The sequence below is a fragment of the Mustela lutreola genome, chromosome 16, assembly GCF_030435805.1.
Source record: "Mustela lutreola isolate mMusLut2 chromosome 16, mMusLut2.pri, whole genome shotgun sequence".
Taxonomy (NCBI): domain Eukaryota; kingdom Metazoa; phylum Chordata; class Mammalia; order Carnivora; family Mustelidae; genus Mustela; species Mustela lutreola.
The window spans coordinates 58,689,069-58,716,424 of NC_081305.1; the positions used below are offsets into that span (position 1 = coordinate 58,689,069).

A 27,356-nucleotide genomic window follows, 5' to 3' on the forward strand; every position below is an offset into this window, starting at 1 on the left:
TGGAGTGGTCCAGGCTCAGCAGACTCTGAGTGGTTGACTGTCAGAGGTCAGTGGGAGAGCTGGGCACCCTGGGGTAGCTGGGTTCTTAGGCGGAGTGTTCTTAGAGCCAGTGGTCAGTCGGTGGGGAAGCTTCTGATCACAGCCAGACAGGGCTGCAGCTCCCAGGAAGTGGAGGCTGGCGTGTGAGTTGAGATGAAGACACGGGGAGAACAGACCAGAGGGTGGTTGGGCTAGAGACAGGCTCTGGATTAAGGTTGGCTGGCTCTGCCAACCCTTCCCGTTTATCTACCATCCTCTCCTGCTACCTGCTCTACGTAGTGTTTCATCACTCATCTGTACAGCTGCCCGGATACAGCTCCCTGCTCCACCGCACATGTGGCGACCTCAGCTGAGAAACTTCACCTTTCTGGGCCTGTTTCTTCACCAGTAAAATGGAGGGGTGTGGTACGATTTCGATTCAACGAGTAGACCTATAGAATGCACTTATGTGCCAGTGATATGGTGTCTGTAAAAATAAATGCGTTAAAATCTGAAAGGCCTATGAGGAAGGTCTATGGTGAAACTTTTCAGGGGAGCAGCTGAGGCTCGGAAAGGTGGAGCAACTTGGTGGGGTTCACACAGCCAGTGAACAGCCCGGCAGACATCAGAGCCTCCTGATGGTATCCAGAGCTGTTCTTCTTTCTACTTCATGCTGCTGCCTGAGATGTCAGTTCCTGACCTTGGGGGAGTTTTGGGGGAGCTCCTGAAGAGGCCAAAAGCAGGGCTGCAGCTCACACTCATCCCACTTCAGAGAGCAGGAGCTTGCCCTCGGCGGGGACCCACTTGCGCTGTGACCCACCTGAGCTGGGGTTGGGCAGGAAGTGATCCAGGAAGGCTGGCTTTTTCTTCCGCCGTTTGCTCTCGATGCCATGGGGGTCTGAGGGAAGGCAGAGATGAGAACCCCTGGACCCTCACAGCCCTTCCTCCCCAGCCTGGGGCTTAGCCATCCCCTCCCAGGAACCAGAAGATGGGTGTGGAAAGGGGCAGAGGGGACACACCCGAGCTCTTCAGCTCCCCAAGGACGTCAGGTATCCCCCGTTTCCGCTTCTTGTCCACGCCATAACTGTCTGTTCAGGAGATAACAGGGGCAATGTTATCCATCAACAATAATAATTAAGATTTAATTATAGAGACTACTTAGAAAGTCATTGAGCTGTTCTAGTTCTTGGCCAACTAATGCAAATAGATATCCACATCTTAATCAGAATGCAACCCAAATCCACTTCTGTGTTGTTCCTGGGACACTGCAGCATGATCCTGCCTCAGGACCTTTGCACTTGCTACTCCAGCTGCTTGAAACCCTATTTCCGAACTCCCACTACTTCCCCTGGAGAACTGCTTAGTCAACCCCACATTCTCAGCTCAACTGTCCCCTCCTCCAGAAAGCCCTCCCTAACCTCAAAGTCTGGGTCAAATGCCCCCCTGAGCAATCTGAGTCTCCTGAGCAATTCCATCCCAACTATAGGACTGTGAGACTTATGAGGATGGGGCTGAGGCCATCTTGGGTCACTGCAATGTCCCTAGAACCACCCAGTACAGGGTCGGGCATGAGCAGGCATGCTGAGAGAAGAAATCATCAAATACTCCCCAAATGCCATCAGATAGGTACTATTACTTCCACTTTGTGCAAGAGGAGACTGAGGTTCAGGGAGAGACCAAGGACACATAACCAGTAAGAGGGGGAGCCAGGAACCGAACCCCAGTCGGTGCAGTCATGAGGCTGTGTTTTACTTCTGCCTCTTCTTCCCCTGTCCCCTTTAGGCCAAAGACCTTGTCTCTGGGCAGCGGGTCACCCTGGATTGCTGTGGTTACCATGGTCCCGAGGCAGGTACGTGAAGGGCAGAGGCTCACTGCAGACCCCGTCAGTAAGCCGCTGCAGGAAGACGTTCACGGTCACAGGCTCAACGATTTCCAGGTCCTCATAGGGTGGTGTCTTGAACACAATGGCGATCTGGCGGTGCACATCGGCCTGGGAGAAGTCAGCCCGGCCTTCCCAGGAGGCCCTGCTAAACACCACCGATATATCCTCTGGCGGGAAAGTGGGGACATCAGCTGAGCCAGGATGCTGGCCCACCAGGCCCCCAACTCAGTCAGCCTCCCCCTAAATCAATACTGATATTCTCTTTAAAAAATATATATATATTTGAAGTTAAAATACATTTGATTTTAAGAGAGCTCCATGCCCAACATGGGGCTTGAACTCACAACTCCAAGATCAAAACTTGCACGTTCTACCAACTAAAACGGCAAGGCACTCCCAATGTTGATATTCTTAACACTAAAACTAATCAGAGGGGCACCAGGGTGGCTCAGTTGGTTAAGCATCTGACTCTTGGTTTTGGCTCAGGTCATAATCTCAGGGTCATGAGATGGAGCCCCCCATCGGGCTCTGTGCCCAGCACGGAGTCTGCTTAACATTTTCTCCCTTTCCCTCTGCCCCTTCCCAACTCAAGCGCATGTGTACGTGTGCTCACTCTCTCTAAAATAAATATTCTTTTAAGATTTTATTAATTTGGGGCGCCTGAGTGGCTCAGTGGGTTAAGCCTCTGCCTTTGGCTTAGGTCATGATCTCAGGGTCCTGGGATTGAGCCCCACATCGGGCTCTCTGCTCAGTGAGAAGCCTGCATCCCCCTCTCTCTTTGCCTGCTGCTCTGCCTACCTGTGATCTCTCTCTGTGTTAAATAAATAAATAAAATCTTTAAGAAAAAAGATTTTATTTATTTATTTGACAGACAGATCACAAGCAGGCAGAGAGGCAGGCAGAGAGAGGGGGAAGCAGGCTCCCTGCCGAGCAGAGAGCCCAATGTGGGGCTTGACCCCAGGACCCCAGGACCCTGGGGTCATGACCTGAGCTGAAGGCAGAGGCTTTAACCCACTGAGCCACCCAGGCACCCCTATATAGTTTTATATATCATCTCATTCAATCCTTTTACTAACCTGAGAGGCAGGTAGAATTAATATCCTCACCACATCAGATGCTCCCCACCATCAGATTTAGTGATTCACTAAGGGGACTCATGGGACTCAGCATATAGTCATACTCATGCTATGATTTACTTTGACAAAAAGATACTAGCAACCTCAGTAAAGGAAAGTATGCCTGCATGAGCTTCCAAGAGTCCTCTCCCCGTGGAGTCACAGAGAACACGCTAATCCCCCACCCCCAGTAACAAACTATGACCACACACAGGAAATGCTAGCTATCAGGGAAGCTCACTGGAGACTCAGTTCCCAGAGTTTTTATTGGCACCTGATTATATAGGCACTCTCTGCCTGGCATATATCAAAATGTCAGGCTTCTAGAAGCAGAGCCGGTGTTCAGCGCAAACCACATTGCCCATACAAACAGTTTAAGCACCATGAGTCCCTCTCATCAGTCAGGGAATAGTGGGAGTCCTCTCAAAATCCAAGTTCTCGGGGCGCCTGGGTGGCTCAGTGGGTTAAGCTGCTGCCTTCAGCTCAGGTCATGATCTCGGGGTCCCAGGAGCGAGTCCCACATCAGGTTCTCTGCTCAGCAGGGAGCCTGCTTCCTCCTCTCTCTCTCTTTCTCTCTCTGCCTGCCTCTCTGCCTACTTGTGATCTGTCTGTCAAATAAATAAACAAAATCTTTAAAAAAAAAAAAAATCCAAGTTCTCAAAAGCCAGCCAAGATTCAACCTTGTAGGCAGGCCTTTCAAAGGATAACAGTCTCAGACCCGCTATATTAACTCTTTGACACGCCCATTTTAAACATGTGGAAACTGAGGCGTGGAAGAGGAAAGATACTTACCCAAGGTCACACAGCTGGTAGCAGAATAGGATACAGTATGCTATTCTGCCTGTTGTTTCTTTTTCTTGTCTTATTGCATTGCCTCTCATCACACTAATTTCATCTACAGAGGCTTTATATATATCACACATACACAGATTGCCTCTGAGTCACACAACAATCTTATGAAAAAAAGTACCTTTAGGAAACCCATTATATAGAGGACGAAGCAAAGGCACAGAGACATGAAGGCACTTGTCCAAGGTCACAAAGCCAATATGTGGTGGAGCCAAGATGGGAATCCAGGTGGGCTAGAGCTCTTTGCCACCAGATCCTAAGGGCTTGGGGAAGTAACCTAATATGTCTGTGCCTAGTTTCCTCACCTAAACAGAAACAAAATCAGCACCCCTATCTCACAGGCTTGCTAGAAGGGTTAAGTAAAGGTGCTCCAGCCCACATTAAGTATGATTGCTTTTATTAGGATTATGCAAAGTCCTAGCTTCAGGCTTGGCACTCAGAAATTCTCAGTATATGCTAATTCTTTGCAGTGTAGTTCTTGGATAAGTGAGATCCTGTCTCATCCTAACACCAACCCATAAAGGGATAAGGGAAACAGGCTCGGGGTGGTGAAGTCACCAGCCCAAGGTCGGCCAGTGAACAAAAAAATGGAACAGGACTCACAGCTGCCTCAAGTTATTCACACACATGTGGAACAGCTTCCCTGCCCTCCCCCCAGCTCCCATGATCCTAACAATCTTCTTGGCATTCCTCAGATCTTGGCTGAAATATCACCTCCTCTGGGAAACCTTCTAAGATGCCTAGCCCCTACCTGGTCTTCCTATTGTTTTAGCTTTTCTGTCCAGTCTTCGTGCTCAGTCTTCTTCCCTCTCAGCAGAACTCACACTTGTAATTCATGTTTCTTTCCCTACCCCCGCCCCCCACACTAAACTGGGAGCCCTGTGAGAGCAGAGCCCGGGCCTGTCGCTGTCATCACCGTGTCGCAGCACTGCCTAACACAAAGGCCCAGCACAGAGGAACCACTCACCCTCCAGGTGCTCATTCACTCAAAATTTTATAAGAATCTTCTCCCACTCCTAGGCATATATCCAAGAGGACTGAAGACAGGTTTTCAAACAAAAACTTACACACAAACGTGCGAATGCTTGTAGCAACACTTCATGACAGCCAAAAGATGGAAACCACCCAAATGTCCACCAACTTACGAATGGATAAACAAATCCAATATCCATATGATGGAGTATCATCCCACCATAAAAAAGAATGAAGCACTGATCCGTACTATCATGTGAAAGAAGCCAGCCATGCATCGCCACCTAGTGTAGGATTCCATTTACATGAAATGCCCAGAAGAGGCAACTCCGCAGGCAGAAACAGATCAGAGGTCGCCAGGGACTAGAGGAGGCAAGATGGTGGGGTGACTGCTTATAGAGCAGAATGGGGTTCAGGGTTTCTCTCTGGGATGATGAAAACATTCTGGAACTAGGAAGTTAGCTGTGCTAAACACTGCGAGTGTACTAATGCCACTGAATTTTACACTTTAAAATGTTTTGTTTTGTTTTGTTTTAATTTTTAAAGAGTGGGAACTTGTGCCCCCCCAAAAAAACAAACAAGTAAAAACATTTTTTCTCTGTAAAAAGAAATGTTTTTCCCTGAGAACTTCATCGGTGCTTGACCTTGGACTGAGCAGTTTGGGGGACACAACGGCTCCCAAGACAGTCCTGCCCTATACAAGCCAGTGGGGGGAGACAGATGTTAACCATAGAATCACAGAGCATGAGAAAGGATGGGAAGGGATTCCTGAGGCTGAGACAGTTTCTCCCACTCTGCTCCCCTCTTGTCCCATTGGCCTTGCCACTGGCCTCCAACAATGAGACCTGTTACCACCCCAGGGCCTATGTACTTGCTGTTCCCTCTGTGGCATCTCCTTACATAGTCTTCTCTCGCCCCACTGGGTAAAATTGTGCCCACAGCCCCCCCAGCCATTCTTCCCTATCCCCTTCCTCAGAATTCTTTTTCTCCAAATACTACTTTTCTCCATCTTCCTGAAGCTTTTTCAACTCTCTTTCTCTTTTATTTTTCCTCCCAGAAGAATGATTAGGAGCACAGACCACCTGCATTCAAATTCTGTCTCTTCCTGCCTAGCTGTGTGACCTGGTGCACATTACTTAACCTTTCTGTGCCTTGGTTTCCTCCTCTCTAAAAGAGAGGTAATAATTGGATCTACCTTATAGAACTGTTAGGCAATCATATGAGCTAACAAGTGAGGTGTAGAAAGTGCTTATAACAGAGCTTGGCACACAGGAGAAGGAAGAGACATAGACCTCTTAGGTTAGATCACTAGGTGGTGACATTATTCATAACAGAATCACAGGATAAAAAATGGAGAGGATATAGAAAAGATCTATACAGTAAGAGGGAAAGCTCTCTCCAGCCAGGCAATGCTTGTGTGCACCTACTGTTGGCTTTTTGGTTTTGCCAGCACTGGGCTTGAACGCACAACCCTGAGGTCAAGACCTGAGCTGCGACCAAGAGTCAGAGGTGTAACTGAGTGAGCTGCGGAGCTGCCCACACCTATTTTTTTTTAAACCCTATTTGAAGAAAAGACATTTGAATAGACATGAATGGAGGAGATACTTCTCCAGTCTCCATTTTCTTCATCTGCAGCCATCATCCAGCCCCGATTAAGAATTTATTTACAGGACTCCAAGATTTTAAGGTCAGGGTCCCAGGAGTCGGTGGTAGGGAGCACAGCCTGGCACACAGCATGGCCAGCACACACAGCTCTGCATCTTTGTACACGAACCAGTGAGTGAGCAGCTCTGTGAGTGAATGAACTGATGATGGGCTGTTTGTAGTCTGACTCCCAAACCAGGGTTTTGGATCCTTCCACTGCACCACCCCCATTAACCAGCTCCACCTCATGCTTCACCTCCAGGCTTCCTGGCTCCCCCATGCAGGGCAAGCCACCCGCTGGTATTCCGCCCACGCGCTGTTCCAGGTCCCTCACCTTTCTGCACCTTGTCACACAGCAGGTAGAGCTCCTCGCCACCCGTGCACGGCCCACTCTCCTTGTTGATTCGGCAAATCCGCAGCTCTGATGTGTTTGTGGACTCTGCAAGTACCAGAGTTAGTGGTATATAAGACAGGACGAGAATTCAGTCATCAAACCCTCAGCAGGTACCCCGTGGGTGCCCACCGTGCGCCATGCAGAGATGAGAAATGGAGAAGTCAGAGGGCAGGGGCGTCTGATCCTCCTGGAGCCCGGTCCGGGGAGAGAAAGAAGATGCTCAGACAGATGAGTTGATGGACAGTTGCAAGTCCTCCAGGCTGACGGCCCAAAGGGAAGCCATCAGCCCTCAGAGGAGAGTTGGTGGGGTCAGGGGTCAAGACCATTAGTAAACGAGGATTAATGGTGTGAAATCCGTAGTGGAGACCCATGGTTTTCGCCCGTCTAGCAATCCCAGACCATCCTCTGTCAACAGCCCCTTTAGTTCCTTTCTAGGAAACCGCCTCCCTGTCCCATTTCAGTCCTGGGGACAGGATAGGGCGGAACCCACTCCCTAGCTCAGCAGTGATCACATGTTCCAAACCTGGCCAATTAGAACATTGCCTCCACCTGACCATAGCTGATTGGTCACAGAGGAGCACATGACTCAAACCCAGGCCAATGAGAAACAGCCCTGAGGCTCCAGCCAAAAATACTGGGTAAAGGAAGCTCTCTTTGGGCATGGGAAAGAGGTTCCAAGATGTAGGATATAAGCCTAGAGCTGCATACAGTCATTTTGTCCCCACCATGGATGGGCTGTGCCAAAAATGACTCTAACTTGAAGGAAGTATAGCTGAAAGATGGAAAGAGATCCTTAATGACATCATTGAGCACCTAGATACAGCCAGACCTGAAGCACTTTACTACCTCAGATCTTTTAAATTAATGGAACAAACAAACTGGTTGGTGTTTTTTTTATTTTCTCCTTCAGATCTTTTGAATTGGAATTCTGTCATTTGCACCCACCTGACTGGATTGATTTCTCTTCCCATTTTGATACTGGTGGCAGTCACTGCAGGCGCTAAAACCTAACAGCCATTCCCAATCTTCTCTTTCATACCCATATCCCCCTGTAGAAGATGGAAACCCTAAATATTTGCTTTCCCAGACTCCCCTACAACTAGGGGCCACCATGAGACCAAGTTCTGGCCAATGAGACATAAGCAGAAGTCTACTAGGAAAGAGGGGAGATTCTGGGGAATACATTATATTCTGTATAAAAGAGAAAATTATTACTACTCATGTTGCCTCTTCCCTAGACTTGCCTAGTATAGTGGTACAGATTGTGCACTCTATAATACGAGAAGGCCTCATTTCCATAGGCCACCTAATAAATGCTGAACACTGGACTTGGGCAGTGTACAGCCTGCACTCCATACAGCCTGTTTGTCCATGCCATCGTACATGGGCCTTTCCAGGACCTGTGGCCAACAATATCCCTGATACGCCCCGCACCCTAGACTCACTCTTGTCATAGACAGGCTCGGAGAGCACGGGGTCCATGCGGCGCATCTGTCCTTGCTGGTCCCTGTATGAAGCCTGGAAGCAGATCCTCACGACATTCATGTCTACCTCCTGATGGTTCTTCAGGGAGCCGGCTATAGGAGAGATATGGGGATGCTGAGGGTGGGGGAGGGAGACTCTGGCAGGGAGATGGCAGACAACGAAGGGAGGGGGTTGGGGAGATAGCGGATACCAGAGAAGGGAGAAGGGGGGGAATGGGGTGGCAGAGGGCACGAGGGGGTTCAGGAGGACAAGACAGTCAGGCTGGTTGCAGGGCCTCACCATTGTAAGGGTCGATGCCCAGCTGAATCTTGCGCTCGATGGCAGCCTCAATCTCCTTCTTCCTCACACATTGGATGCCCAGATTGTTAAAGCTGAACAGGGAGTGGGGAGGAATGGGTGAAGGGAGGCAGTTGTGAAGAGGCAGGTTTAGCTCTAACTCCAGCAGAGAGGCTGCCTCGGGGCTCACAGTCTCAGGGGCCCCAGCATTGGGAGGGGCCTGGGGTTTCAACCTCTCAGGAGTGTTGGGGAGTCTCGAGAGTACCTGGGGGTGCCCCTCATCTTTACTGCACGAAAACACGGGGCCGCCTCCTCCAGAATGAGAAAGCGGCAAGGGAAACATCACTGCGATGCCAACTTTTAAAAAGCCCATCAACACAGCAAGGATCAAAACATCTGAGAACGCTCCCTACTGGGGAAGTTATGAAGAATCAAGCACTCTCCCCCACGGGTAGGACTGTTAACATAATCAGCAATTACACTGAGGACAATATGAGGGCATTCATTCATTCCACAGTATTTCCTGAGCACCTACTGGGTGCCAGGCAGCGTGTGGGGGGACCCAAGGGGGACACAGCGGGGAACAAAAGAGACAAAATCCCTCCTCTCATGGACCTTACATCTTTGCTAAATTTTTAAATCACAGAAAGTTTACATTGAGAGTTAATCGCTGAAGTTAGAGCCAGCGAGTTCGCCTCTAGGAACTGATCCTAGAGAAGAAATGATATATATGTAAAGCCACGCGTTTAATAATAGGGCCACAGGAGCACGGAACTATCCTAAGGGCCCATTACTAGGCGGCTTGTTCAAGTAATGGTGTACAGCTGTATATTGGAATACTATGAAGCCAAGAAAACGGATGAGCTCAAAATGCCTAAAAACGAGGTACAAATGTCTGCTACCATTTGTAAGGGGAGAAAAATAATAGACATGCATAGCATATTTTTAATTGCCTCCAGGAAGGACCACTGACAGCTGCATGACCAAAGGTGGAAGGAAATTTGCTTTTCACTATACAGTCTTTCTGAACCTTTTATTTTTTTATTTATTAAAAACGTATAAATTATTAAGCGAGAGAAAGAATGATCTTGCAGTGAAGTCAGGTCTGGAGTCAAATCCCTGCTCTGCCATTCCTCCAAGTCTCAGTTTCCGCCTTGACAAAATGGGCATAAATACAACTGTGTGTGAAGGTGTGTGCAGCAGGGCCCCATGCCCAGGTACGCCCCTCTACCCCTCGACCCCGCTGCCGGGCCCAGCCTTGGTCTCCCCACCGAGGAATTGCTGTGGGGAGAATCTGGCCAAGCGGCCCCTTGCCCTAAGGTCTCCCTGGGTACCTCCATGACCTGGGGTGAAGGGTTGGGGGGATCAGGGGTCGAGTACCTGTGCCGAGGGCTGACATGAGGCCGTAACCTCACCCTGCAGACGCCGTCGGTGCAGTCTTTCCCCACGAGGCTGTGGGGGTGGACTCGGTGAGGCCAGTCCTTCCACACCAGGCAGGCAGTCACCTCCACCTCCCGAAGCCCTCCACAATCCCGGAGCTGCAGGGAGACAGGCGCATTTTTGGGGTCCCCTGGCAGACACCTGCACCCATCCCAACTCCCTGGGGCTTCCTTCAATAGCTCTCCAAGCTTCTCCCCCAGGATGATGGAAGGGGGTTTGCTTAAGACCCTTCTGAGATCCTAAACCAAAGGCTTCTCTGGCTGCTGGTCTGGGGCCTCATAACATCAGACCTGCCCTGCCGATGTGCGTTCTTCAGCCACTATGAGTTTTGTTTTGTTTTTTAAAGATTTTATTTATTTATCTGACACAGACAGACACAGTGAGAGAGGGAACACAAGCCGGGGGAGTGGAGAAGGAGAAGCAGGGAGCCCGATACGGGGCTCGATCCCAAGACCCTGAGATAACTGGAGCCGAAGGCAGATGCTTAATGACTGAGCCACTCGGGCACCCCAGCCACTATGAGTTTTTAAAACCTTGGATGCACTCAGGCTCTTCAAGTACTGCCCACAGAGAACTTAATAATGACCGGGGAAGGAAAGCACCTTCACAACGGAAAACCCACTGGACACCATCTAAATCAGGTGACCAAGGGCAGCAGCACCAATACTGGGCCCAGATGACCTGGGGAGACTGACTGGGTGCCCTGGGAATGCACGACCTCACTTCTGTGACAGCCCTCCAGGAGTATGTCACCCGAATCTCACCGTGACTCCTCAAATGAGCCCAAATCACGGGTCATCAGGTGAAAAAAAATCAGTGTCGCAAAAGACAATAAAAAGATGGGCATCATATTTCGGTGAAAATCGAACAAATAGTATCTTTTGACCTGGCTGGTAATCACATGGTGTATACCTATACAAAATGTAGAGAGCTGTACATGAAAATTTGATCAATTGCAACTTGATTAAAAAAAAAAAAAAGTGTGTGTGGTGGGGAGACCACAGAGACATGACAACCGAATGCAATGTAGGCTCCTTAACCGGATCCTGGATTGAGGAGGAAGAAGCCACTGGATATTTGGGGGACAACTAAGAAATGTAACACATTGGATGACACAATGGGATACCGTTAGTTTTCCTAGGGATACTAATAATTTTGTCACCACGTGGAAGCTTATTCGCAGGAGGTGCCCACTATCCCACTATCCCGCTATCCCACTATCCCGCAGGGAAATAATGTGATATTGACAACACACGTGCAAATAGTTTAGCAAAAACAAGGTGTGCGTGTATCCGTGTGTGTGTGCACGCGCGTGCATTCGGACAGAGGAGTGTGACAGAGACAGCGAAGGTGGCAAAACGACAACCGGCGGATACAGATTAAGGGCACACAGATACTCATTGCATTGTTCTTCCCATTTTTTTGTAATTAAAAAACGTTTCGTCCAAACTCATTAAACTGGATTCATTAAATATGTGCGATTTTGTATATACACATGATAGCTCAAGAAAACTTTTTTTTTTTAAACTACAAAAAGAGATGACATTTTTGTTCAAATGTGGGGAAAATTTGGAGCCTGCACTTAAAAAGTATGAGACAGGGACGCCTGGGTGGTGTCCAGTCCTCTGAGCCTCCCACTCTTGGTTTCGTCTCAGGTCGGGAGCTCAGGGTCATAGGATCAAGCCCCATCTTGCCCTCCCCACTTAGCTCCGAGTCTGCTAAAGTTTCTCTCTCCCTCCCTCTCTCTCTCTCAAATAAATAAATAAACCTTTAGGGCGGGGCTCCTGGTGACTTAGTCCATTAAACTTCTGCCTTCAGCTCAGGTCATGATCCCAGGATCCTGGGATCCAGCCCTGCGTCATGCTCCCTGCTCAGCTGGGGGCCTGCTTCTCCCTCTTTCCATCCCCCAATCCCCCCTCATTCTCTCTCTCTCTCTCAAATAAATTAAAATCTATAAAAAATAAAAATAGAAAGTAAGAAATATCCTGTTATTCCAGATTTCCGATTCTATTTTTTTTTTTTTTTTAAGATTTTATTTATTTGGGTGGCTTAGCTTGTTAAGTAAGCATCTGCTTTTGGCTCAGGGACCAAGCCCCAGGTCTCGGGTTCTTCACTCAGCGGGGAGCCTGCTTCTCCTTATTCCTCTGCTTCTCTCTCTTTCTCTGTCTCTCATGAACAAATAAATAAAATTTTTAATAAATAAAAGAGGGAGAGAGAGAGCCCAAGCAGGGTGAGTGGGACACAGAGGGAGGTTGAAGCAGGCTCCCCGTTGAGCAAGGAGCCCAGTGTGGGACTCAGTCCCAGGACCCTGGGATCATGACCTGAGCCGAAGGCAGCCGCCTAAACGACTGTCCCATCTAGATTCTCTTTAAAAATAAAGTTAGTTAAGGCACCTGGGGCAGGAGTTCATGCTCAGCAGCCTCCAGCAGGAGCAGATAGAAACCAGCCCTTTAGACAGGCCAGACCCAGCCCAGATCCACCTGGCTTTTCTGGGTTCCCCACTAGGACCTGCTGGCATCAAAGAACCTGTAAAGCCCTTCTAAAAGGGCTTTTAGAAGTTCTTCTTAAAAAGAATTTCTAAAGCCCTTGCCCACGCAGAGACAAATAAGTAAACAAACCAAAAAACAATGAATGAATGCATCTCTGTGGGGGAGTATCGCCCTCTAGGGGACGTTTTGGATATTGGGGGGGTGAATTGGGTTGACACAGGGATTTGTGTGTCACATCCCACAGCCCACATCCCACAGCAGGCAGGACCTGGGACCAGAGACGTCACACAGCCTGCAATACCAGGGACGGTCCCACACAAGTCCTGCAAGACTTCCGATCATCCCACCAACACTCCCACTGGGGACAAACCTATTTAAAATGATCAGAGCCAAGATCCTAGCCATTTTACATACATAGTCCTTTTACCCATAATTTTAAACAAAGATTTTTATTTATTAATTTGACAGAGAGAGAGAGAGTGTGTGAGCACAAGCAATGGGAGCAGCAGGGAGAGAGAGAGAGAGAGAGAAGGAGGCTCATCACTGAGGATATGGGGCTCCATCCCAGGACCCTGGGATCATGACCTGAGCCAAAGGCAGATGCTTAACCGACGGAGCCACCCAAGTGCCCCTCTTTTTTCCCATAATTTAAAAATACACTGAATTTTCCAGGTGTTAATTGAGGGAAGACTGGCCCGCAACTGCCACTTTTATTAAGATTCCCTGGGGCCATGTCGGAGCATTTACACATTGAAATAAAGGTGCTTATTATGCTGTATTATTTTCCTTTCATTTCATATTAAAGTTAGGGCATGATCGGGGCGCCTGGGTGGCTCAGTGCGTTAAAGCCTCAGCCTTCAGCTCAGGTCACGGTCTCAGGGTCCTGGGATCAAGCCCCGCATTGCGCTCTCTGCTCAGCAGGGAGCCTGCTTCCTCCTCTCTCTCTCTCTCTCTCTCTCTCTCTCTCTGCCTGCCTTTCTGCCTAATTGTGATCTCTGTCTGTCAAATAAATAAATTAATTTAAAAAAAATAAAGTTAGGGCATGATGGATTTGGGGATGATTATGAGTAGCCGGATGTGATATTGTCTATAAATTTCACTGAGTCAGGTGGGGTTAAAGCTATTCATTTAACCAGCTCCCCACTGCACTGTTAGGAGATTAAGAAAAGCTCAGAGTCAACAGTCTCAGAACTCATGAGAACTGCAGGACTGAAACCTTCTCATCTCTAAGACGTCACACAAGGTCTTAGAATAAGCCAGACCTAGTACCAAATCCAGGTTCGAGGACTGGCCATCTGCATGATAAACCTCTCTGTTCCATCCTTGCCTATAGAATGGGTATTATTAAGTACCGGGCATACAGGAGTGCTTAGGAATTACTATAGCAAACTTGCTGGGTCCCCCTGAGCAAGTAACTTCTCCTCTCTGAGCCTCAGTCTGCAGCTCTGAAAGATGGGAATAAAAATCCTGAATCCACAACCAGAGCCGGGTCATCCCCTATTGTTAGATATTTCCTGTTCTAACTCCTGGAAATCAAAACTGACACCGAGCCAGGAAAACTACCTGGAAAGACACAGAAATAATGTGGTAGGGAAAACACAGCCTCAAAGCATCACCCCATAGTAAGCTGCTCATTACAGAGGAAAGCTGTGTCCTTACAACGAAGAGCGGGGCACTTGCTCTTACGGGCTAAATTGCAGCCTCCTGCAATTCACAGGTTAAAGCCGTAAACCTCAGGACCTCAGAATGTGGCTGAATTTGGAGACAGAGTCTTTAAAGAGGTGATTAAGTTCGTGAGGCCATTAGGATGGGCTCTATCCAATCTTCCTGGGGTCCTTATAAGAAGAGGTCATCCAGACATACAAAGAGACACCAGACAAGTGAGGACACAGCAATAGAGAGGCCGTCTGCAAGACAAGGAGAGAGACCTCGGAGGAAACCAGATCTGCTGGCACCTTGATCTTGGCCCTCCAACCTCCGGAATGCTAAGACCATACATTTGTGTGGTCCAAGGCACCCAGCCTGGGGCAGTTCGTTATGGCTGCTGGAGAGACTGACACACCGCCTTGACCATGGAATCTGACTCCGCGTCACTGAGAGTGGGACAGACTGCTGGCCCGTGTCTCCTGATGTGAGACACCGAGACCACAGCATCATCACCGGGGTGTTCCCCCCCAAAAACACACAACCTGATCTCATCCGGAAACGGCCAACAAACACGGAATGTGGGACAGTTGACAAAACGTCAATCCTGTCCTCCCGCAAATGTCCACATCCCCAAACCTGAAGTCAGACAGAGAAATGAACTCAGGTCGGAGGATGCAAAAGACATCCGTCTTCAGCCATGCGGGTTGCTACACACAAATCCCATGGACCTGGAGGGCATGTAAGTGACAACAATCCCTCTCTCACAGTTCTGGAGGGTGGGAGTTGAGACGAGGGTGCCAGTGCGGTCAGGTTCCAGGTAAGGCTTCCTGCTAGAAGGGGCCCTCGAGCTCTCTGGAGTCCCTTTTAAAAATCATCCATCCCTGTCTTGACAGCTCTGCCCTCATGACCTCAGCACTCCCCAGGGGCCCTCCCTTCTAAGGCCATTACACTGGGGGCTAGGACTGCAATGGATGCATGTTAGGGGGACACAAACACTCCGACCATGGCAAGAACTGCCAGCCAAACGCAGCATGTGATCCTGGACCAAATATTAAACAAGTGACCAACAAGAATAATAGCTCTCAAGCGTATTTGGAGGGGGTGGTGCATGGCTGGCTCAGTGGGTGGGGCGTGTGACTCTCGATCTCGGGGTCTGGAGTTCAAGCCCCACGTTGGGTATAGAGATTACTTAAAAATAAAATATTTAGGGGCACCTGGATGGCTCAGTGGGTTAAAGCCTTTGGCCTGGGTCATGATCTCAGGGTCCGGGGATTGAGCCCCACATTTGGCTTTCTGCTCTGTGGGGAGCCTGCTTCTCCCTCTCCCACTCCCCCTGCTTGTCCCCTCTCTGCTGTCTCTGTGTCAAATAAATAAATAAAATCTTATTTTATTTATTAGAGAAAGGAAAGAAAGGAAAAAAGAAAGGAAGAAAGAAAAAGAATATTGGGGGATTAGAATATGGATTTCATAACAGATAATATCCTTGGAGAATTAAGCTTCTAGAGAATGGTGATGGCATTTAGGATTATACAGCTCCTACACTGTAAGAAAACATTCTTGTTCTTGAGGGACACAAACTGAAATATTCTGGGCGAAGTATCATCCTCTTTCCAAGACTTTCAAATCTTCCTCTATAAATGTCTGTACAAAGGGAGAGAAAGACATGAAGCAAATAAGCCAACAGGCTTGTTTGCTGTACTATTCTTGTCCATTGCTTGTAGGTTTTACATTTTTCCAAAGAAAAAGATAGTTGGAAAAAAAAAAAAATCCCCTGTCAGGGGCGCCTGGGTGGCTCAGTCAATTGAACATCTACCTTCTGCTCAGGTCATGACTCAGGGTCCTGGGATGGAGCCCTGCATCAGGCTCTCTGCTCAGAGGAGAGCCTACTTCCTCCTCTCTCTCTGCCTGCCTCTCTATCTACTTGTGCTCTCTTTCTAATAAATATATAAAAACTTTTTAAAAAATCCCCTGTCAATTGGAAAAATAAAATCCTTAAAGACCTTAAATAAGGGCCTGAAAATGCTCCTCGAGGCATCACGCTTGCCCTAGTCCTGAGAATCCAGTAAACCATTCAAAGTAAACCATTCTTTTAACCAGAACATTCTGCCCTGCATGCTGCTTTTGGCCACAATGTCTGGAGCCAAATCAAATAATAACTACCTCATTGAGTAAAGAGGGAGCCTCCCTTCCAGTGCTGGTCCACCTTCCTGGTTTCCTCGTAGCATCCTGTGGGAGCGGGAACTCCAACCCCATTTTACAGATGAGGAAACTGAGGCCAGCAGAAGCACTGAACTAGCCTCAATTCATACAACTGGTATGACTAAAAGCCACATCTTTCTGACTCTGAAATCTGTATTTGTAACCACTATGTTGACTGTTTCCTAGAGGGTGGAGGAAGGACGGGGCTGCTCTTTCAACACCCAAATAAACCTATGAGGACAAAGCCCATCAAGGGAGAGAAGGAGGGAAGCAGGAGACCTTATATGAAAGAGTTTGGACCTGGGAGGGTGGTCAGGGAAGGCTTCCTGGAGGCGGGCTGAGGCCTCACAGGTGAGTATGAGGTGACCAGGCTTCAGGAGGAGAGCACGGCAGCCAGGAGGAAAAGCATGGGCAAAGGCCCAGTGGCTAGAGGATGGCCAGTGAGGAGGGGCTGGGTGCGAACTGGCAGCAGGATCAGAGAGTGAGAGCTTCAGAGGCACAGGGAGGAGCTTGGGCACTAGGGAGCCAAGAGAGGATTCTGAGCAGGGGAGAAGAGTAGATGTATAACTCAGCAGGGCCCCTCTGGCCACCTGGTGGGGGTAACTCAGAGGACACTGGGAGCTGATGGCAACGGATTAGCTTGGGCCGGAAGCCGGGGCTGTGGAATGATTAGTACACAATTCAGACTCAATGAACACTTGGGCAAAGATCCAGAAGCACACGAAGTCTCCATATCGGGGAGGCGCAAGGAACCAGGCGTCTCAGACACCAGCTAGGAGAAACAGTCGTGGGTACGAACTGCTCACAGAGGGCAATTTGGCAATATCTCTCAAATTACCTTTGACCAGCAGTTCCACTTCCAGAAGTTATTTGCATGACACGAGGGAAATAATAGATGAGCCGAGTAGTTCTCTACAGGTTTGCTCAAAATAGGCAATGGGAAGCAACCTAAGTGCTGCCCAGCGGGCTCGCACCCACCCGCGCAACGGGGCTCAACGAAAGAGAAGGGGACAGCTTTAGACCCGCTGAGGTTAGCTGTGCTCCAAGACACATTTTTTGGGTTTTTTTAGATTTTTTTATTATTTACTTATTTATTATTTTTAGAAGATTTTATTTATTTATTTGTCAGAGAGAGAGAGAGAGCACACAAGCAGTGGAAGCGGGAGGCAGAGGAAGAAGCAGGTTTCCCCGCTGAGCAAGGAGCTCAATGTGGGACCTTGCATCCTAGCCATGACCTGGGCTGAAGGCAGACACTTAACTGACTGAGCTATCCAGGCATCCCAGATTTTTTTTTTTTTAAGTAATCTCTAGGGGTGCCTGGGTGGCTCAGTGGGTTAAAGCCTCTGCCTTTGGCTCAGGTCATGATTTCAGGGTCCTGGGATCAAGCCCCGAATCAGGCTCTCTGCTCAGCGGGGAGCCTGCTTCCCTTCCTCTCTCTGCCTGCCTCTCCGCCTACTTTTGATCTCTGTCAAATAAATAAATAAAATATTTTTAAAAAAATATAAAGTAATCTCTACACCCAGTGTGGGGCTTGAACTCACAATTCTGAGATCTGGAGTTGTGTGCCCTACAGACTGAGTCAGCCAGAAGCCCCTTCAAGATACATTCTTTTTTTTTTTTTTTTTTAGTTTTTTTTTTTTTTTTTTTTTTTTTAGATTTTATTTATTTATTTGACACAGAGAGAGAGAGAGCACAAGTAGGCAGAGAGGCAGGCAGAGAGGGAAGCAAGCTCCCTGCTGAGCAGAGAGCCCGATGCAGGACTCGATCCCAGGACCCCGAGATCATGACCTGAGCCAAAGGCAGCAGCTTAACCCACTGAACCACCCAGGCACCCTTCAAGATACATTCTTTTTTTTTTTTTTTTTTAAAGATTTTATTTATTTATTTGACAGAGAGAGATCACAAGTAGATAGAGAGGCAGGTAGAGAGAGAGAGAGAGAAGCAGGCTCCCCGCTGAGCAGAGAGCCCGATGCAGGACTCGATCCCAGGACCCCGAGATCATGACCTGAGCAGAAGGCAGCAGCTTAACCCACTGAGCCACCCAGGCGCCCCTCAAGATACATTCTTAAGCAAAAAAAATCCACTGTGCAAAATAGTAAATAGATTATACTCCTCTCCATGTATAAAGGGGGGACTGTACATACGTATGTATACATGTCCCTACAGAACCATAAATAACTCCCAGAAGGATGTATGAGATACTGATAAGAATGGTCACCTCTTATGCCTGGGGGTGGGATGTAGCTGGCTGGGTATCTGACACTTGGTTTTAGCTCATGCCATGATCTCAGGGTTGTGGGATCAAGTTCCACTTTGGGCTAATGCTCAGTGTGGAGTCTGCTTGAGTTTCTCTCCCTCTCCCTCTGCTCTTCCCCCCACCCCCAGCAGGTATCTATATGTGTGTGCTCTTTCTCTCTCTCAAATAAATAAATAAATCTTTTTTTTTTTTTTTTTAAGAGTCACCGGGGCACCTGGGTGGCTCAGTCGGTTAAATACCTCCCTTTGGTTCAGGTCACGATCCTGGGGTCCTGGGATCAAGTCCCACATTGGGCTCCATGCTCAGCTGGGAGCTTGCTTCTCCCTCTTCCCCTCCCTCTGCTTGTGCTCCTTCTGTCTGTCCAAGAAATAAAATCTTAAGGGGTGCCTGGGTGGCTCAGTGGGCTAAAGCCTCTGCCTTCAGCTCAGGTCATAATCTCAGGATCCTGGGATCGAGCCCCACATTGGGCTCTCTGCTCAGCAGGGAGCCTGCTTCCTCCTCTCTCTCTGTCTGCCTCTCTGCCTACTTGTGATGGCTCTCTCTGTCAAATAAATAAATAAAATCTTTAAAAAAAAAAAATCTTAAAAAAAAGAGAAGAAGAAAAGGTCACCTCTGCGGGGTTGGCGTGGGGAACCTGGGGCCTAGGGACAGAAGTGGTAGACTTTTGTTCAGTTTAATTTAAATTCTGTTAATACATATGAATTAAATTAATTGACATCTTGGTAAGTTTCGAGCCATATGATTCAAAACTATAAAGCAAAATAAAGATGCGTGTAGTGAAAAACCTTACCTGCACCTTATCCATTCAGCATTACCCCAACCCCCAAAAGTCATGACTTTTTTTTTCCCTTCCAGAGTTTCTGGAGGAACATACCAGCAAATGCAAATACAGAATCTTATTTTTCCCCCATTTTAACACCAAAGGTAGTATAATCCCCTACTAAGGGGTCTGTGCCTCGATTTTTGTTTGTTTGTTTGTTTGTTTATTAATATATCTTGGAGATGGTTCCACATCAGTACCTGGGGGACAGCTTCATTTAAAAATCTCTCTGTGTGCACCGAATGCATTTCTATTTATCGGCATACACACAGATAGTTTTTGTGGTTGCACAGGATTCCACTGTGTGCATAGATGTGCACAGGTTACCCCACCAGCTGCTGATTAACTCTACAGTTTCCAACTCTTTACATAAAAGGCTGCGGGGGAACTCTTGCACACCCCTCTTTTTGCCCAAAGGCTGGCTTATCCACATCGCCAATTTCCTAAAAGCAGAATGGCCAGACTTATAAATCACGATGGCAATAATACTAACCCCAGCTCATCTCTCCTGAGCACATACCATGCTGGAGGCCCTTGGCACGTTTAACTCATTCACGCCTCCTGACAACCCCCAGTGGTTAGTTGTTGTTGTTATTTTATTATTATTATTATTATTATCCCATTTTGTAGAGAAGGAAACTGAGGCACAGAGGGACCAAATAACCACTCCAAGGCCGCCCTGCTGGTAAATGGCAGAACAGGGATTCAAACCCGGCCACTCCAATTACTCTGGCCTCCCTTGTGGGCCAGGAGACTAGCTACCCTGCCTTTCAGGGCAATGCTAATTTTGATCAATACTGGCAATGCCCGGAAGGACGCCTTTCTTGGAATGTCCTTTGGAACCGGAGGCGAGTGAGAGTATGAAGCGCTACAACAATAGCAACGGCAATAATGATAACCACCGTGAAATACGCGAGCAATGCAGGCATGCGAATCTCCGCGCGCTGGGGGTGGTGGCGGAGGGGCGGGGCGGGGGGAGCGGGGAGGCGCGAGACCCAGCCCCGGGCCTCACCTCGATGGCGGGCAGCGTCTTGCTGGCCTCGGTGCTGCTCTCCCCGAGGATGCTGCCGGCCGAGCGGCCCTCGCACTCGTAGCGGAAGCGCATGCCGCGCTGCTTGGGCTGCTCGGTGATGACCAGGTGCGGTCGCGGCCCGGGGCCCGGCGCCGGGGGCACGAGCCGCCCCAGGGGGCAGCTCCAGGCCGGTGGCGTGGCCGGGGGCGGGGGCGCCGCGGGGCCCAGGGTGACGGTGCTCAGGGAGGCCACCCCGCGAGGCACGAGGCGCGGCAGCCCCTCGCCCGGGCCCGGCGGCGCCCCCTCCAGGCCGAAGCCGTTCTCCTTGATGTACTCGTCGATGATCTCTGCGGGAGAAGCAAAAACTGGGGGTGACGCTGATGATAGAAGGAAAGGCCTGATGACATCCCCAAGACCTGTGCCGCCCCACCTTTCCCCATCCACTCATTTCTTCGAGACATCTTCCTTGTGGGCTGAGTGTGGGCGGCGGGTGGGGGTGGGGGGCTTGGCTCCCAACCCCAAAAAAGCCCCTACCCTGCTTGCGAACAGTTCCCCAGTTCTCGAAGCCCGAAACGCGGCGGCCTGGGTTCTCCTCCTTTACCCTCATGTCCACTCCCCTCCCTAACAGTGCCTGAAATCATGTCTCCTTCCCCTCTCGCCTGGATAAAGTTAGTGCCAGGTGACAGGCGTCCCTGTCCCGGCTTCTCCCACTCCCCGGGGATGATAACAACCCCCCAAGCGGTTCCCCCCTCAGAAAGCAGCACACCCGTCCCCCAAGTACCCAAGCTGGAAGCCCGCATAGCTGCTCCTGATCCCACATCTGTCCCCATCCTTGAACCTCTTCTGCCTCTTACCTCAAATACATGTTTACACTCCCACCGCTGCTCCCCACACCCCCACTCCATTCTGGTCCACACTTACCATCTCCTCTCTGAACCACTGCTCCTGTTCCCCCTCTGGCCTCCTCCAAGTCCCCCACACACAGCCAGACATAGCTTAGGTCAGACCCTGTCCCCACTCCGCTCAGACACCTCCCATGGCTCCCATCTCCCTTAAGACTCAAAGTCAACAACCTCTCCATGTAACACCTTCCCCAAACTCGATTCATCTCAGGAAAACAAAACAAAACAAAACCCACACCCCTGACCCCCTGCCACAGAGTCTTGTGTGGACTGGCCCCTTCCTGTCCTGGGCCTTCGGCCTCCTGCCAACAAACCCCCTACCCACCTCTCGCCCTGCTCCAGTCTCTTTTCTGTTGCTTGCTCCCAGCAAGGCCTGGCCCTCTTTGGGGGTGCTGTGCCTACTCTCCATCTGCCTATTCCGTCCTTCCCCCCATTCAACCCACTCTGGCCCCTCGTCCTTCAGGTCTCAGCTCAAATGTCACCTCTTCTGAAAGGCCTACCTAGTGTGTCTTCCCAGGCCATCGGCTCCTCTTCCTGTTATCTCCTTCATAGCCTCAGCCCGATCTGACATGATCTTATTCATTTACTCCCTTTCCTACTATTGCCCCCACCAGAGGGTCAGCTCACAGGAGGGACCTCATTTGGCTCGCGGCTGAATGTGGTGCCTAGCACACGGGGCGTGCTCCACAGAGTTCACTGAGAAAACGACCCAGTGCTCAAGGTAATGGTAACACTAAGGGCAGCTGATGTGGGGAGGTTTTTCTAAGATCAAGGACTGCGGGAAGTTTGGGAACAGAAACATTAAAGTCCCCAACAGTTCTCCCCAACAGCAAAGAAGGCCCAGATCCCGCCCTGTGAGCACTAGGACATCTCGCCAACCCCCACCCCTTTCCCCAGACCTGCCCTGTGATACTTACCCAGTTCATCTGTGGAAGGAAGAGAAAGAGAAAGAGAAAGGTGAGGTCCAGAAAGTGGTTAAGACTTTCATCTTTTAAGTCAGATTCCCCAACCCCATCCCCTGGAGGCCTGGAGCCCTCCCCCTTTCTCTCTTCCTCCGTCCTGGGAAACTGGGCTCTGGCTCGCTGGGGTGCCAAACCCCAACCCCAATTGCACCCTCTTGGGCTACCCTCCCTTCAGCTTGCAATATTGGAGCCCCAGGGTCAGGGGACCCTCGAGCACCTTCTTAAAAAAACATTGAGGCCAGGAATTCAAGGCATCCTTGAGGACCCAGGGAAGCCAAGGATCTTATGACCAGGAAAAAAAACTAAACAGCTAAGATTCTAAAGGCTGGGAAAGCCCCTCTTCACCTCCTTGGGAAAGCTCAGTCTTGAAAGGGGCCATGGAGAAACCGAAACAAACCTCCCGTCATTCTACAGACAGGACAATGGGAAGGCCAGAGGGAGCAGGCCGGCCTGGGGTCACACAGCGAGATGGGGCAGGCCGGGGCCAGAGCCCCTCTCAGGGTCACCTGCCCCAGCCACTGGCCACAGACAGATCAATGCCAGCCTGCCCTGCTCCCAGACCTGTCCTCTTCCTCCACTCTTGGGGAGTGGCTCCTGGTAGCCAGACCTTTGCTCCTCTGAAAGCAGTTTTCCTGCTCCCCTTATCTCCTGTGATCTGTGAAGTCAGCAGGGTAGGGAAGATACCCCCACTGGGTAGCTGGGGACACTGAGGCTGGGACAGAAGAAGGGACAGGCTGTAAATCCCTGGCAGGGCCAACCTCCGGTCACTAAACTTGGGAAAAACTCTTAGGCGTCCGTCCTGGATGACGTGTGGGCCCGGAGTTAGACTTTGCCCAGGTTGCAGGGGGAAACCGAGGCCCAGGCAGCAGTGGCCTGAGGTTTGGACTACCTCAGTTCAAATCCTGGCTGTGCAACTTCCTAACTGGAGAGCCCTGCGTCCCTCCACTTAACTCTTTTTTGCCTTGGTTTCTCCACCTGTAAAATGGACACAGTGATAATGCCTCATTGGGCTGCTGTGAAAATTAAATGAGCTAATATGTGGGAAGCACTTGGAACTGCTTAGAATAGTAGGGCCTGCATAAATGCTGGCTGCCAGCAGATCAAGTGTTGGGGGACATTCTTTTATGGACTTGGGTGACCAACCCGCCCTCCCTCTCTAGACCTCAGGTTCCCATCTCTAAAATGAAGAGCGTAGCAGACCTGCTTTCAGAGCACGGAGTATAGAGTCACACAGATGCTGGTTGGAATCCTACCTGTCACACACTCACTATATAGCCTCGGGCAAGCCTCTCAACCTCTCTGAGTCTTTCTCAAACAAGGTCTGAGCTCCCATCTCAAGGTGTGAACATGAGGATTCCGAATCCCATAGGTAAACTGCTTAGCACCATGTCTGACTGCCCTAGCCCCTCCATAAAACTTAGTTAAGAGCATTATTATCTAAAAATCCCCTTCTGGGGGCACCTGGGTGGCTCAGTCGGTTGAGCAGCTGACTCTTGATTTCTGCTCAGGTCATGATCCCGGGGGGACCTGGGATCCATCCAGCCTGTGTCAGGCTCACTGCTCAGCAAACAGTCTGCCAGAGGATTCTCTCTCCCTCTCCCTCTGCTTTTACTCTCTCTCTCTCTCTCTCAAACAAATAAATAAATCTTTGGGGGGAAAAATCCTCTTTCAGCCAGCAAACATTGGAAACTTCTCCTTATTTAGGGTTCAACTCAAATAACACTCCATCCCACCCTGACCTCCCACACAGATGTGCCACCATCCAGGGACAGCCAGGATGGGCTGCAAGCAGGCAGAGCACCAGCCATGTCTTTCCTGCCTCAGGGCCTTAGCACAACCTGCTCTCTGCCAGAATGTTCTTCCTCCAGTTGTTTGCAAGGCATTCTCCCCCCTCCTCCTCCTTCAGGTCCCTGCTCAAAAGTTACCTACTAGATAAGTCTTCCCTGACCACTTAATCCAAGACGGCCCCCGGTCCCCAAGATAGCTCCAGTCATTCACAGTTACATACCTTTGTTTTATCATTTCATTGGCACTGGTTAGGATTTGGCATGACTTTATGTTACGGGACTCTTATCTGTCCCCACCGTATATCCAGGGTACCCTATGTGTCTAGCCTATCAGAATGAGGGAGATGTTTCCCTCCCACTCGGTCACAGCATTTAGCTTTCTCATCCTTACCCTGCTGTTAGATTTCACTGACCCCAAGACTTCTTCGGAGCCTTTGTCACATTTGGTAATCCCACATTTAATTATTGCCTAAGTGCCTGGCCTCCTCATCCAGGTAAGGAACCCATGAGGGTGGAGTTAGACTGTTTCAGGCACTGCCGAGTCCCCAGTGCTGCCCAGCACAGGACGAGGTACAGAACAGGCGTTCAATAAATATTTATTGAAGAGATGACATTACAAATGACTCTCAGTTGAAACCAGAGATCTTGGGCCAGAAAAAACCTCAGCCTTGTTCCTGCCCAGAACCAGTGCGTGGGCAGTACCTGTCCCCAGCACCATGCCCCACCTTTCCCCATTGTCCACACTCTCAGACCTGTTAGAGAACCAGCAGAGCCTCCTCCATGGCCAGGCCAGCTGCTAGGGTCCATCCCAGGATACTACCTCCAGACCAAGGCCCAGCCCCAGCCCACTAGGGGCTGTGTCTTCATGGTAACAGGACTCAGTTCCTGCCCTCCTAATCCCAGCAGATTTACAAGAGAGAGGATGTTGTCATTTGGCCATGATTTTGCATTTTCTTGGGCAGCACCGAATTTTGGACGACACTGGCTGAGGGACCTTCCCAAGTAGTGGTTCTGAGCATCTTTTGGGAACTTGCCAGAAATGCAAACTCTCGGGGCCGATCCTAGACCTACTGAATCAGAAACTCTAGAGGTAGGGCCCAACAATCTGTTTTAACAAGCTCCCTGGGTGACTCCAGTGCACACAAAGGTTTAAGAACCACTGTTATAGGCAGTCTGATAATAGTAATAGTAATCATCATCATCATAACAGCTGTGAACAGTTAATGCTTATTGAGACTTTACTGTGTGCCAGACACTGCTTTGAAAGTCTGCCTGTATCAGCTCATTGAATCCTCTCAATACCCCGACAAAGGGAGGCACTGATATTATGTCCACTGTACAGATGAGGAAAACTGAGGCCCAGAGAGAAGTGATTTGCAGGCATTCACAGAGCGAGGAGGTGGCAGCATTGGCAGGTCATTTTTAATCCTCTGCACTACCATGGCGAGTCTATAAAGAGGACTCCTCTTACAGGGCGAATAGGTGGTTAGCTTTACCTGTCCAGCTCCTAACCACCCGGGAAGTAGGGGGACCTGGGGCCCCCATCTCAACCCGCAGGGACAAACACAGGTGGGCGGAGGAAAGCTGAGGTGGCCCTGGATGAAACCCCAGACAGAGGTGTGCCCAAAGCCGCCTCCATAGGATTCCCCCCTCCCCCGTTCTGAGCGCGCGGGTGGGCCGGAACTGTGGTGGGCTGCTCACCCGTGGTCCTGGAAACGGCGAGCGAGAGCGAGGAGAGGTCCGCGGACCCTGCAGCAGGGAGGGAGGCAAGTCTCAGGAGGCGATGGAGATGCAGCGGGAGGACCCGAGAGTCTCCTAGGCCCCACCCCGTTCCTCTCCTGGCCCCGCCCCCTCGGATAAGGCACCCCCCACCCCCTCACCCTTAACGCCCGCAGAATCTGGCCTTGCTTCCTTCTCTAACTTATGGACCGGATCCGTAGTTTCTGTCATTCTCCCCACCTGCATCTCACTCAGGCCGCCGGCTCCTTCTCTTCCTTAAGGTCGGGTCTGGAGGGGCCCTTCTCAACCTCAGTTACGAAAGCCCCCGCCCCGTCCTTTTTCTCAGGGTCAACCCCACCCCTTCACTTTTTCAGTGTCACCCCTTCCCTTTCTCCCTCTCAGACCCTGCCCCTCCTCTCCTGAAGCGAGCCCCACTCCCCATTTCTTCTCCGAGTCAGGCCCCGCCCTTCTTTTTTCGGAACAAGCCCTCCCCCTTTTCCCTGCCAGAGTTAGGCCCCTCCCCCTTACCCTGAGTAAAACCTTGCTTCCTTCTTAGAGTTAGGCTCCTCCCCCTTCTCGCTTTCATAGTCAGTCCCCGCCCCCTTCGGTGAGCCAATGCCCGCAGTCTCGCCCACTCTTGAGTCTGGCCCCTCTCTCGTCTGCCCCTTCTCCGAGGCTGGCCACGCCCCCACTCCTCAGGAGCGGCTCCCGCCCCGCCTCCTCTGAGCCAGTCCCCGCCCCCATCTCGCGGAGTCGGACCCGCCCCCTCCTTTGCCTCAGGGTCAGGCCCCGCCCCCTTCTCACTCTGTAGTGGGACGCCTCCCTCTTACCTTGGGCTGGACCCCGTCACTATCCTCTGCCCCTTTCCTTCCCTCTGATACTGTGTCCCTGGAACCCTCAACCTCGTCCCCCAAAGCCCCTAGACTCCTGTAAAAACCCCCAGACTACTCCGGGCCCCCAGAACCCCCGCATTTCCAGTCCCGCCCCAGACTTCTCTCCCGAACCCGGGTCCCGCTTACCCAAGGCTCCCAGCTCCGGCGCAGCGGACGGTCTGGCGACGCGGCGACTCGGCATGGCCCGACCAGTGGGGACGGACGGCCCGGAGGCCGGCCCAGATCAAAACACACACGCGGGCAGGCCAGGCGGCCAAGGGGGCACGGTCCGGAGGACGATCGCGGGTCGAACGAGCGGCGCAGGGGCTGGGGCCGCAGGCCGGGCTGGACGCGCGGCGCCCGGGGCTGCGGGGGGCGCCGGGCCGGGCCGGGCGGGCGGCGGGCGGGGGCGGGGCGGCGGAATTCCCCGGCGCCGCCGGCCTGCGCGCCCATTGGCCCGCACCCCATCGTGACGTCACGCTAGGAGGAACGGGAAAACCCCCACGCGTCACGTGGTCGGGGGGCGGGGCCGGCCGGGAAGGGGAGGCTGGGCGCACCGGAGGGGTTGGACCCGTGCCGCTGCCCATTGCTTTGGCGGAGACAAATGAGGTTGCT

General features: G+C 50.7%; 1 protein-coding gene across 2 annotated transcripts in view; it reads right to left on the reverse strand.

The window, feature by feature from the left end:
* The window catches only part of RELB (RELB proto-oncogene, NF-kB subunit), a 28,773-nt gene extending 1,684 nt beyond the window's left edge, over positions 1-27,089 (reverse strand). Inside the window, exons 1-10 of one of the 2 annotated variants that reach the window (XM_059152204.1) lie at positions 26,889-27,089; positions 25,852-25,899; positions 20,500-20,846; positions 10,016-10,173; positions 8,639-8,730; positions 8,320-8,451; positions 6,815-6,919; positions 1,852-2,067; positions 1,038-1,106; positions 839-916 (exon numbers count right to left, since the gene is read on the reverse strand). In XM_059152204.1, the coding sequence (XP_059008187.1) occupies positions 839-916; positions 1,038-1,106; positions 1,852-2,067; positions 6,815-6,919; positions 8,320-8,451; positions 8,639-8,730; positions 10,016-10,173; positions 20,500-20,846; positions 25,852-25,899; positions 26,889-26,943 (1,300 nt within the window). In that variant the 5' untranslated portion in view covers positions 26,944-27,089. Of the gene's footprint in view, positions 1-838; positions 917-1,037; positions 1,107-1,851; positions 2,068-6,814; positions 6,920-8,319; positions 8,452-8,638; positions 8,731-10,015; positions 10,174-20,499; positions 20,847-25,851; positions 25,900-26,030; positions 26,209-26,888 lie in introns of those variants that run through there. The other variant, XM_059152203.1, reaches the window with a different exon arrangement.
* Positions 27,090-27,356: the final 267 nt, after the last annotated feature.